Raw genomic sequence first — 12926 nt, 5'->3', positions numbered from 1 at the left:
CGATGACATCTTCTACCCTGATAAATTAACCATGGAAAGGATCCTCCTCTCCATTGGCTCCTTCCCCGTAACCAGTCTCCACAGCTTGAGCGTCACGTATCATCGACTGGGAAAATGAAGGAAAAGAGGGGGAATCCTCGATCTCTATTGCCCCGAGTAGGTCTTTTTGGGAGCCGTCTCCGTCTTGGGGAGCTTCAAGATCGGTTCGCACACCGGCATCCATAGCTTCTTCGACGGTCTCTTTGCCTCGAGGTAAAACATCCCCGGTCCCCCTCGGCTCGGGGACTTGGGTCAAAGTCTCCTCCTCGACCACATCAAGCCTGGACGGAGCAGTATCAACTCCCACTGATACCGAAGTATTTTGAGTATCGGTGCTAGCCCGTGTATGGGCCACTAGCCCGGAATCACTTTCTTCTTATTATTCATCCCTTAGACTCAGGACCAACTCCATAGTCAAAGGTATTACGTTCACTTTAGGTTTACGGGCCGCCCTCTTCCTGGGCTTTTGGCCCTCCGAGTCCGAGGCCCTTTTTCTCTTAATCACCTTCTCCGATTTTGAGATAGGCGGTAAAGCTTCTTCATCACCTGATGGGGGTCTCATAACCGCATTTTTTTCGAGGCCTACAAAAAAAAGAGTAAGTAAAACTTATGCTTGAAAATCTACTCGAACGGTAAGCAAATAGGTAAGCCAAGAAGAAGGTTTACCATGAGTACGAGCCTCCCACCGGCCCTTTGACAAATCGCGCTATGCACGCTCGGTGTATATTGACGTCGAAACCAGGCTCCTGACCCATCTCTCGAGATGGGGAATCGCACCCAACATCCAAGCAATGATTGTGTCAAGAAAAACACCGATAAGAAAAGATGAAGAAGTAAAAACATCAAAAACTGAAAACGGGATCACACTTACGGTTCATATTCAATTTCTCGGGGAATGGCATACTCTCAGCTGGGATTAGGTCCGAAGTCTTCACTCGAACGAACCGGCTCATCCAACCCTGATCTTTGTCTTCATCTATGCTCGAAGTGAATGCCTTGGTGGCCCGATGTTGAAGCTTTATCAGCCCACCTCAATAAAGCCGAGGACTATATAATCTTACGAGGTGGTCGAGGGTAAAGGGAAGTCCGTCGATTTTGCTCACAAAGAAATGAAGCAGTATCACAATCCTCTAGAAAGAAGGGTGAATTTGACCGAGGGTCACCTGGTACTTCTTGCAAAAATCGATGATGACTGAATCGAGGAGACCCAGCGTGAAAGGATAAGTGTAAACACTTAGGTACCCTTCCACGTGGGTAGTGATCGCCTCCTCTGGTGCCGGTATCACAACCTTTTTATTTTCCCAATTGCAGTCTTTTTTCACCAGGTCAAGAAGACTTTTTGGTACCGAGCATATATATCTCGATACCGGCTCGCATCGACCAGTAACCGATGAGGTTTTCTCGACTTTAAAATCGAAATTAATAACGCACCCCCTGGGAACAAGTTTTTCAAGGCGTGGCTCCACCACTGTTTGCTCGCCGGCCGGCCGAGATGAGGAAGCAACCTCTTTTTGCGGAACAGTTTTAGATATCTTTGTTATCAAAAATTTTATAAACAAAGAATAAGGGAGAGTAAAGTATTTGGTGTTTTGAGAAGAACAAGCGAAGAAATTTCAAAACCTGGAAATAGAGAGCTTTGGGGAAGACGAGGAACTGTGAAGATTGCAATGGAAAGAGATTTGAAAGTAAAAGTTTGAAATAATGAAGAAGGGTGATATTTATAGATTTCACAGTGCCGGTTCAAAATTGACAGTGGCCGACCATCGACTGATGCACATTTAATGCCTTGGTAACTGGACCGATGGGACGTTTGTCACATACGTCACTATCGGGCTCGTCGTAGATGTCAGTATTCATCTAGTCGGAGGTTGATAAATCATATCATTTCTCGCTACATTCTTTCCGAGAAACGAGGGGACTATCTGTATACGGTCAAAACCAAGTTGGCCCTTTGTGTGATTAATCAAGATTGGAGCATAATGGACCGAGGTTCGTCATTATAATATCGAGCTATGATATGAAGTTGGGTTGTCAAGTTCAAGACCCAGAGACTGATCAATACCGAGATCGAGTCAAGAGACCGATCAATATCGAGCTCGAGACCCACAAGTTCAATCTATATCGAGCTCGAGTCAATGTCGAGCTCGAAACCCAGAGACCGACCAATATCGAGACCAGACAAGATCGAGATCGAGCCAAGGGACAAAAGAGTCGTTATAGCCGTATTTGGGGAGAGAATCTCGACGAAAATCAAGAAAAAGCTAATTAATTAATCTATCATAGGATCCCCACTATGTATTTTTAATTATACACAAAATGAGATTCCCCCACTAGATTAAGAGCAGTTGTCATTTGTAAGAGGAGGGAGATTGATACATTCTCACATTCAGATATTATTGAGATTTATAGCATATAGTCGAAGATTATCCATTTTTTGGGCTTACGATATTGACTCATCTTGTTCGTTTATCAGTCATTCTCTATTCAATTTGGGTTTGTATTCATTCCTTTTTACAGTCATTATTCGATATATTTCTACTTATTTTTTCAATTTGTATCAAGTTATACTACATATCCTTAGAACTACGCTTAAATTCAACTCTATCCATTTTTCGGATAAACAATTCATCTTTCTATTTTTAATTTAATTTAAAACAAGGGTAACATCGTAAACTCTTATATTACACATAACATTATCCCATTTTTAAATAATGAACCAAATATTCGTTAGAAATAACTTATGTACTAAATAATTTGATTATTAATAATCCTTATATTACAATTTCTATATAATTCAAACCTCAAACCAGACAACTCCTAAGCACTTTTATTCATCTTTAATTGTACCTGTTTACCCTAAAATTCGAGTAACAATTAAACTTATTTAGTGATTTTAAGGATACGTAATTTAATCCAATACCAATTGATAAACAAGGAATTGAATCGATAATCTGAATAGTAAAATAAATCAAACCAGTGTTCTAGCAGTGCTTTTGACCTCGATTCGAGATAGTTGCGAGGTTGGGTAAAAAGAACAGTAAAGAACAGAAAATAAATAATAATGAACAGTAATGGATAGTAAGTGAAATAGAGAGCATCATTTTTGTATATTCTTATCAGTCAAATCCTCCGCTTCCAACCAAGAGGTTGTGAGTTCGAGTCACCTAAAGAGCAAGGTGGGGAGTTTTTGGAGGGAAGGATGCCGATGGTCTATTGGAAACAGCCTCTCTACCTCATGGTAGGGGTAAGGTCTGCGTACACACTACCCTCCCCAGACCCCACTAGTGAGATTATACTGGCTTGCTGTTGTTGTTGTTATTATTAGTCAAATCCTGTTTACAAATGAATAGGGTCCCTATTTATATAGTAGATGAATCCTAAATAAGGTACAATTCTAAAAACGGAAACAAATCCCATGATTGGTGTCAATAACCGCTTGATTCGATCTGTTCCGGGATTTTCACCGAGATCTTCGGTCGGTTGATAATATCTCGCCATTCCGTTATTATGCTCGGTCTCGATCTTCAGCGAGCACTTCGATCTTCATGCTCCATACTCTGCCATTGACCTCGAGCCTGATCTATTATGAGCTTACTCTCGAGGCAGCTCCTCGTGCCTATGAAATCAGATATGCCCGATTTCGACCGTATACAGTATCAAACAAAAAGACAAAAATGAGCGGTGAGAAAAAAACAAGACAAAAACGAACAAAAGATAATGCTTCCCTCACAAAAACAAAAGATGTAGGGTGAAAACAAAATATTTTCCATCATGGAAAAAATGAATGGAAAACAGCCAATGGAGGTAAAGCCACATGATAATTTGTCTTCATTCATAATCATAACAAGACTTTCCAAATAATAACGAGAAGAGCTTTGACATCCCTCATGTTCCTGAATCGTTACTACTCCTATTTCTTATTTGTACCTTTATTACTTACTATAATTTGCTAATAACAAATCTTGGAAGCATTGTATTCATTGTTCTCTCTCAATTTCAATGATTCAATATGTTTTTTCTTCTTTATCTTCTCTTCCATATTGTTCATCGTCGTCCACTACTCCATATATAGAGAAACTAATAATACAAACCAATTTATTGATGAGCACCCATTTCTCTTTATGAACTTCAGATTAAAAGTAATTGACCACCCGTAATTTAAAAATTCGTGATCCGCCACTTACTATTCTTTACAACACACTTACAATTTCTAATAAAAAATATTTTGATAGGTCACATTTTTTATTTTTTGATAATGATAGTGTGTGCCAGCATGTGTGATTTTGTACTAATTCATTAACTACGTGTTATCTTCTATCAATATAGGTATTCACAAACCTATCTACGAAGACTTAGACAAATAAGAAATAATCACTTGGCTTTTTTTTTTTCCAATTGATTGTCACTAATGGTTAATCCAATTTCATTAACCGTTCGGACATACTCTTGAATGCACTTTGATAAATGATAAGTATTAGTATTTCATCCGATCTTAAGTTTGTAATGTTATTTTGAAATTATAATTTTGTCTACGTTTAAATTACTTACGCAAGAATGACAAACTAGTTGTGATAACTGATACTTAGAGAACATAGGTTGCCACTACGCCACCAAAATGAAGGTTGTCACTTTTAAATTGCAATTACTTTAAATTGTCAGTACTAAAAAATTTCAAAGATGATGACTTTCCTTTTCTCCTAAATTAACTAGGCGGGACCCAACTTTATCATCACAATTTCTTTTAGTTTATCACTTTGATTAGACAGGTTTTGAGCCAACTGTAAGCTAAATTAGGTTGAAAGTACAATTAAAGAAGGATATGTACACCCCACTCGGATTTGCATTATCAAGTTGACTAATTTGCTTAATTTTTATTCTCTAAATTCCTCCAACAAAAACTGGTTCTAACTTGTTATACAGAAAGATCAGTCATTTCCATAATTTAGTCATCTTAATTTCTAAACAGCCTTTAGACGGTTATGTATAATAATGACCTTCGAGAGGTGCGAATTATACTACTATTCTTGATTTATCAATAATTAATCAGTTGAGTCCAGCAAGTGGTTAAATAGCTTAGTTTAACAAAAAGCAAATTATGTGGTTATAATTGACATAAAGAGGCTCCACAAATATGGGGAATAAGATAATAATGGAGTATAAAGAAGGTATAAAGTACACTCTGTTGAAGATATTCAATACAACAACAAATAAAAAAAGGGCAAAGGAGAAATGGTAACAGCCATTATCTTGCTTCCTTTGAAATATAATGCAAGACTACATCCTATAGTTTTCAATACTTTATCTTTCGGAGTAAACACTGAACTGGCAAGCAAATAAGCCACAGCTCCAGACTACATGAAAGGGAGCTGGCATTTGCTATGTGCCAGCATCAAATGATACTTAAATCTGCTACACTTCTATACATGTTGAAAATGTGGGATTATTACAAAGAGAATACAAGACAGGAAAAGAAGAATTACAAAAGGTCATGACTGTATCAGCAAACCTCCATTGCTTCCCTAAATCCAATGTTAAAATTATTTGGCAACCGATTCTTACCCAAGTCTGCATTTCCTTTGTGCATCATGGCCACAAACTCATTGTAATCTATCCGACCATCCTGAAAGATTAGAAGATAGTCAGTTGTACTAATAACAGAACAAGAATTAGTGCCAGTAATAAGGACGGAAGTATCAATGTGCGGTCAGTGACGGATTCAAAAATTAGACGCTAAGGGACCTAAATTTTGTGTCTAACTCTATCTATACTTGTTTTCTGGCATATATATAAGGTTCGACCCTGAATACTATGTTATGCTGAACCCACTGTTGGATCCAGCACATGGAGCCTTATAGTCTAGCGAAGCATGAAGGCTCCAAAGCCTGAATACTATGTTATGCATATGTTTTTTATGAACTTTGACTAAGGCCTAATAATCGGCTTCATTGTCTGACTGTCCAGCACTTAGTGTGCTCAATGTGACATCTTTTTGGGCCACCAAACTCTACAACTGGCCCTAAGTCTATGCATAATTTAGAAGCTTACCTATACTGTTTAGTTAGAGTAGTTAATAAACACATTATAAAATGGTCAATAATATTAAATCACAAAGAGAGAAAAAGAATTCGTCCTTTTTCTTATTTTGTGTGGCACAAAATCTGGAGTTTTTCCTTAGACGCGAATTTCTTAACGAAATCTTTTAAATTAGCATCTCCTTAAAAAAAGTCAGGTTTCTGGTTTATGAACTCTCAAGTTACAAGCTAATACAAGTTTCATGTATTGTTAAGCTCTTATGGAGTAAAGAAATGGCAGAGGAGCCAACTTACATTGTCTTGATCAGCTTCTTGAATCATTTCTTCCAAGTGAACATCCTCAATGCCGAATTCTTCACAAGCCTTTTGAAGCTCGTCAGCTGTAATATAACCACTTCCATCTTTGTCGAAGTATGAAAAAGCTGCAAACAAATAATCTTCCTTCTCGATTTTGTTGGCGTGCAACATTGCAGCTACGAACTCCCCATAGTCAATTGTTCCACTATTGTCAATGTCCGCCTGCATTTTCAGCAGAAGATTGGAGCTAAATATAATGAAAGAGATGTACTATGTTATCTAATGAAGACTACCTACACACACACTTGTGAAATCCTTAGATATTAGCTAAGTTAAACTGCTCATAACAAGCGTGACTACATTTTTGAAGGAAAAGAAAGTCCATTTGTTTCTCATAAAGTCAATAATTTTATATTGCATAACATACTCAAAAACTCATTGACATATAAATTACTCTTACTTTTCAATCTTGAGTTAGGAAGGCACTTTGTACTGATTGACCTCAAGCAGAACTAAGTATGAAAATGTGGGAGTAACCTGATAGATAATGGCAAAGTACAAAAATATTACACCAGCGGTACAGATTTTTTTGAGAGAAAATCGCAAAAGATGTGGAAGACGGAGAATCTCAATTGGCACCTGGTAGACTTAGTCTTCTAAGATTATAGGGGACAAAAGTTGTATGGAACTTGGGAGAAACAGTAAACATATGGGTAGTTGTTAAAAGGAGTATATAATAATTTGAAAATTCACAACTCGGTAGATGGAAGTGCACAAGCTATAAGGATCATCATCATCTTTATAAACTCTAAACTTCTGCATAAGTTTCATCATCTTCAAGATTTATTAAGGAAAACCTGTCACTAAAATTGTTTAAACTGTGTGATGCAGATTTAGAATTCAAACTTTTAAGCTAAAATTTGGTGAATGTCGCTCTTCCTTTTTGAAAGATGAAGAAAAGAACCCTCCAGTATGAAAACAAAATAAGTCGATGACATGACATATAGCACTAGAAGGAAAAAGAGACTTACAGCCTTCATCAAGTCGTGTATCTCTGATTCATTAAGATTAGCTCCAAATTTCTTTAATCCAATCTTTAGTTCATCGAAAGTAATTTGGCCACTGTTATCTGTATCAATCATTTTGAACATCTCTTTCAAGCCAGCGATTTCCTCTTCAGAAAGTTTCTCTGCAATAACCTGCATAAATAAAACTTCATTTTAGAAGACATGGATAACTATAACAATTAGAAGAAGAACAATAACTAAATCAATTTTCCATGTAACTGTGCAAGTTATACTAGCATTTTACCCTGATAGCCATTTTCTTCAACTTGTTCATAGCAGAAAACTGTGTTAAGCGAGTCAATATTGCAGAATCGAGAGGCTTATCTGGGGCCACACCATCAATCTGTACCCAAGGATGACCTGCAAAAGAAAATATAAGAATAACAAAAGGAAAATTTTGAAAGTTCAATGCCAAAGCACCAGCCCTGTATTGGTAATCAGTCAAATGAAAGGGATAACTATTGAACTTTGAAAAGAAAACAAGACTAGTTTAGACGATCTAACTCAAATGACATACAACTAAAACCACTGTATGCAAACAACATTACTGTATTAACTCTTTAGAGTTTATTATTTCACTGCAAGGTGCTTTCAGTCGAATAAACTTGCATATTATAGCCAACTAAAATAACAAACTACCCTATATGACAAGTGGTTTATCATCTTACTTCCATCAGAAAACTTACGTATTCAGTCATATTTGAACTAGACGCAAAAGACACATCATACTTTAAGGACTCGCATTATCAGACAAACAAAGGAGGACTCTAAATATTATATTCTCTCCGCCCTTAGCAAAACAGTTGTCCTGACAAGTTATAGTTAGCCAGATTCTGAATACAAAGATGAAGATAAATGATGACTCACATAAAACTTCATGTGCTGTTAGTCGCTTTCTGGGGTCTCTGACAAGCATTCTCCTAACCAAGTCCTTTGCACCTTGAGAGATTTTAGGCCAAGGATCCAACTCGAAGTCTATATCACCACGTAAAACCTCATCAAATATTTCCTGCTCACTTTCTGTCCAAATATCAAAAGAAGAATGAGAAGCTCATTCTGTACTCCATACAACATAATTGCGAAGTTACGAAAATATGGCATCTCACAAGACAATAAAAGATCAACTTACCACCCCAAAATGGAGGAACGCCACTTAAAAGGATGTAAATTATAACACCCGCACTCCAGATATCAGCCTCTGGACCATAACGCTTACACAGAACTTCTGGAGCAACATAATAAGGGCTTCCAACAACATCATCGAATATTTTCCCTGTGGTTCATAATTTAAATCAATCATCTAGACACTGTAAAACCAACATACATAAGGAAAGAAACCAAGGAAATGCCAGAAAGCATGTCGTACAGATAGTTTTAGAATTGCGTGAAAAATAACTGATACTTGAAATATATATTCCTGATCAAATGATAAGCACACAAGGAAAAAAGTTACAATTTTTAGTCCATAAAACTTCTACGAGCTCTCGAAATCTGCATCACTTTTCCTACTAAAGAATTATGAAGAAGAAAGATCCGTAAAATGAATTTGGAGCTTTCTAAGTTTGTAGATTAGAGTAATATAATCCGTAAAAACTGAAAATTTCGATAAAGTTAGTCACAGTATTGCTCGACTAGAGCAGTGTGATCCCTCACATTCCTACTTTATCTTGGACTTGACAATCATCTACAAATATTGGATTTTTGATTACTCTATGACAACTCGATGATCACTACTTTGTTACATGGCCTCCAGGAGAAAACTTAAACACTTTACTTCTGCATTTGTATCTGGTAACTGGTAAGGAAATAAACTCAGGGGTAGTTGCATTTATCAGCTAATTGGCTTTTATTACATGAAGAGAAGATATCCTCATTTCTCCTTATACATTATTAGCCTTGTGTGACCCCCGTAGATTACCAGAGCTGATCTAAATTCTATGTACTAGCTAAAAATTCTTCTACCGATTTTCCTGATTTTTTTTTCATTTGAGTAAAGTTTGAGGTGCGTGCTAGCTTTCTCCTCCACAAGAAAGAGTTATTAGATCAACCACCAGGAGAAACCACATATCATCTTGTCAACTAGGAGAACCAAACTAAATGTATCAATGCAGATTAAGTATTAATATACTAGCTTTATTAGAAGGGGAAATTGTACGAACTGAACTACATAATTGTTATCTCAATTCTCCTCGCATGAATCATATCAATTGCTAGTAATATTTCTCCTTCTGTTTCACACTCTTTTCATTCCAATAATTCTCAATAATCAATCTCTTATTCCAACAGAGAGCAGAGCGAAGCTGTGTTCTGAACTCAACTTTTAAGGATAACAACTTTTGTTTCTCAACCAAGAGCATTTCCACTCTTATCCCTAGAGCTTCATTGAAAATGAATTTTACAGTTTTACGCGGATGCCTTCTATGATTTCCCTTCTAAATAAATCATTGACCTCAGAAGTAGGCATAAAATCGTTCTGGTAAATTCTGTCAACAAAATCTGAAACTGTAGATTCAAGCTGAAAGGGAAAATGACAAGTTATGATTTGAAATTTTTTCTCAAAGAACAGAATTTGAAACACGTGAAACATTTCTAATTACTAGCCACTTCAATCTACAACATCGTTGAAGTCCAGCTCTATTTTCAGAAGAAGTGGTAATTCCAATGCAACCAACAATGTGTAGCAATAAAATGAAAGAATATGAAGGGAAATGGACAGATACCTGGCTTGAAGAATACAGACAGCCCAAAATCTATAGTCTTAAGAGGTGAATCCTCTTCCTCATTGACAAATAGAAAATTTTCAGGCTTAAGGTCCCGATGCATGACTCCAAGAGAATGGCAAGCTTCTACCACACCAACTATTGTTCTTGCCAGCTCAGCAGCCTGTCTCTCGGAGTAATGCCCCCTCTTAACAATCCGATCAAAGAGTTCACCTCCGGTACATAATTCCATCACGACATGAACTGCCACAGCATCCTCATAAGCCCCTTTGATTGAAATGACGTTAGGATTCCCTGACAAGTGATGCATGATCTGGATTTCTCTCCTTACATCTTCCACATCTTCATCTGTCAACAGCTTCCTTTTTGCAATAGATTTACAAGCATACTTCTTCCCTGTTGCCTTTTGTACACAGAGGAATGTGGTACCAAATTGGCCATGTCCGAGCTTTCCCCCCAAATTATAGTGCTCCTTTAGATGACCAGTTTTGGTTTTCAATACAGAATCAACCTGGAGTCCTGCACTTTCCATCCTCTTCACATTGTGAGGCTTCCTTGCTTTTGCAGGCTCTGCCGGCTTAGCCTTTTCAGGTCCCCCCAACATTTGTACAGGCTTCAAATCAACTGTTATCTTGATCGTGTCTTCCGGTTTCACCACCCGTGCATCTTTCATCTCATCCTTTACAATGATGATCACCTGCTCGGACGGTGTACTTTCTATCTTCACCATTTCAGGAGGCTTATTTTGAACAGAATTAGGATCTTCAGTCTCTTTCTCTGTAGTAGATGATTGGGAACTGCTTTGCTTTTTCTGATACGTTATCATATCCGGCGATCGTGACCACCAAATGGAGCTGAAGAATCCATCCTTTGAGATCTTTGAATGAACACAATTGTTCCCCATCTATCACTTCTCCACCAGTATCTGCAAATTAATTGCTATTCACACTTGAGCTCAAACATTAAGAACCAAACTCAACCCCATTTCTCTCCTCTCAATTTAAAGCATTTGAAGCAGTAAACCATGAATATGATGCCTTATTCAAAAGTATGACCTACTCAAATCACAGTTAAACAAATGAAGAAAATGAAAGTCAACATCGCTACATGCTTCACACACTTCAAAACTAAAACCCTTGACCCTGTAAAGGTCCTTTTCTTTTTTCGTCTGATCTTGTAAAGTCCAACTCCTAAAATTTGAAGATACCAATTAAGTGTCAACATCGACACATATTTGGCTTAACCTTGACCCTGTAAATTCTCAACTCCAGAAACTTACTAATTCCAAATAAATAGTACAAGTTAATTTCACACAAGGTCACTGAACTTTACTCGTTGCATCAGTAAAATAAAAAATCTATTATTTGTATCATTAAAATCACTGAACTATGTAGTAATCTCTTAGAAAATACAGTTCACCAGGAAAGTCAAATTTCCAGCACCGAAATGACACGTCATCACACTAAAAAAGAGAAAGAAGAGGGAAAGAGAAAGCAGGGTATGAAGGGTGAAGAGAGTCTAGGTATTAACGAACATGACTTATGAAACAGTGTTTAACACAATCAAATCATCAATGGAGCTAATCCCAACAATAAAAAAAAGGTTCTAGCAATGAATAACCAGCAAACAAGTTGGAACAATTTCAGAACAAAAGGTTCAGCATGAATATACATGACTGCAGTCTGCAGCATACCAAACAAACAACATGAATTAATAATGGACAACATACCATGAAATTCCTTCTGAGCTTCTGAGCTATGGTTTCTTTTCAAGAAATGGGGAAGAGGAAGAGCCAAAGATGAATTGAAAACAACTCAATACGTAAAAAGAGGAATATAATGTATTGAAGTATTCAATGAGAAAATTACCAACCCAAATTGAGTAAATAAGAAGAAAACTGGAGCAACCCAGTCTAGGAAGAAAAGAGGAAAAGGGAATTAACGTTTTGAATTTGGAAATGGTCGTTATCTGTGACCCAAGAAGAAGAACTTTTCGCTATCCACTTGTATATAAATGCTACGTAATTTTTTCTTCTTTTTGGAAATGAAAGGTATTGGTTTAGGGTTTTTGCATTGACTAATTTCTTGTTAGAATTGTTTTGGTAAATACTAGGAGAGAATGTCGCGGGACAGAGGGAGAGTGGCAGGTTTTTCAGTTACAAACGCGTCTGGATGAAAATACTATAGTTGCACAAGTAATGCTAAAATAAATGCAAATAATTTCACTCACCCCCGCTTAGGTTTTCGATAGTTCATAATGTTGCCTACTTTTAGTAACAACTAACAACACACAATGCCTTTTAATTATTTCATATACTCACTACTTTTCCTTTACGTTGGGTAATAGAAGTGTATAGAGGATTTATCTGCGAGCGAGATCAAAAGATGGAACCAACGTGAGATATAAAAAAGATCAAGTTTTGTGTTGAGGTGTTTGTTTACCCGAAAAATGGATAGAGTTGAATTTGTACGTAGTTCTAAGGATATGTGGTATAGTTTAATACAAATCGTAAGGATAAATAGAAATATCAAATACGGATTGCAAAGAATGCAAAATAAACAAGGTTGGAAAGAAGATGATTTTTAGGACTAAGCAAGATGAATCAATTTATGAAGGTTAAAAGAATAACTCTTCAATATAGGAGTATATGGTGCTTGAGTTACAATATAAGCAAAGAACTGTCCTTTACAGAAATGTAGCCATCCTTTTTATAGTGGAGGATCCTACTTTTAGATATAATTAAAAATACATAGTGGGAGACCCATGATAAA

The 12926-nt window shown here is 36.8% G+C and overlaps 1 protein-coding gene across 1 annotated transcript; it reads right to left on the bottom strand.

Moving 5' to 3' along the window:
- Positions 1 to 5189: 5189 nt before the first annotated feature.
- Positions 5190 to 12300, bottom strand: LOC104102522 (calcium-dependent protein kinase 26-like). Its single transcript, XM_009610243.4, has 8 exons — positions 11885 to 12300; positions 10156 to 11080; positions 8565 to 8708; positions 8303 to 8455; positions 7680 to 7795; positions 7400 to 7567; positions 6366 to 6590; positions 5190 to 5659 (listed from the first exon to the last, which is right to left on the bottom strand). The coding sequence occupies exons 2-8, from the start codon at positions 11057 to 11059 to the stop codon at positions 5537 to 5539; spliced, it is 1833 nt and encodes a 610-aa protein (XP_009608538.1). The 5' UTR covers positions 11060 to 11080; positions 11885 to 12300; the 3' UTR covers positions 5190 to 5536.
- Between the last annotated feature and the right edge of the window lie 626 nt (positions 12301 to 12926).

The sequence above is a fragment of the Nicotiana tomentosiformis genome, chromosome 1, assembly GCF_000390325.3.
Source record: "Nicotiana tomentosiformis chromosome 1, ASM39032v3, whole genome shotgun sequence".
Classification (NCBI taxonomy): domain Eukaryota; kingdom Viridiplantae; phylum Streptophyta; class Magnoliopsida; order Solanales; family Solanaceae; genus Nicotiana; species Nicotiana tomentosiformis.
The sequence above is the reverse complement of the archived record's forward strand: the minus strand, read 5'-3'. Positions and strand labels throughout refer to the sequence as shown.

Coding starts and splice junctions, on each gene's coding strand:
- LOC104102522 (XM_009610243.4), bottom strand. CDS start 11,059: ATGGGGAACAATTGTGTTCATTCAAAGATCTCAAAGGATGGATTCTTC. Junction 7,796..8,302: donor AACAGCACATGAAGTTTTAT/GTGAGTCATCAT, acceptor TTTCTTTTGCAG/GTCATCCTTGGGTACAGATT. Junction 6,591..7,399: donor TACACGACTTGATGAAGGCT/GTAAGTCTCTTT, acceptor CTGAAAATGCAG/GCGGACATTGACAATAGTGG.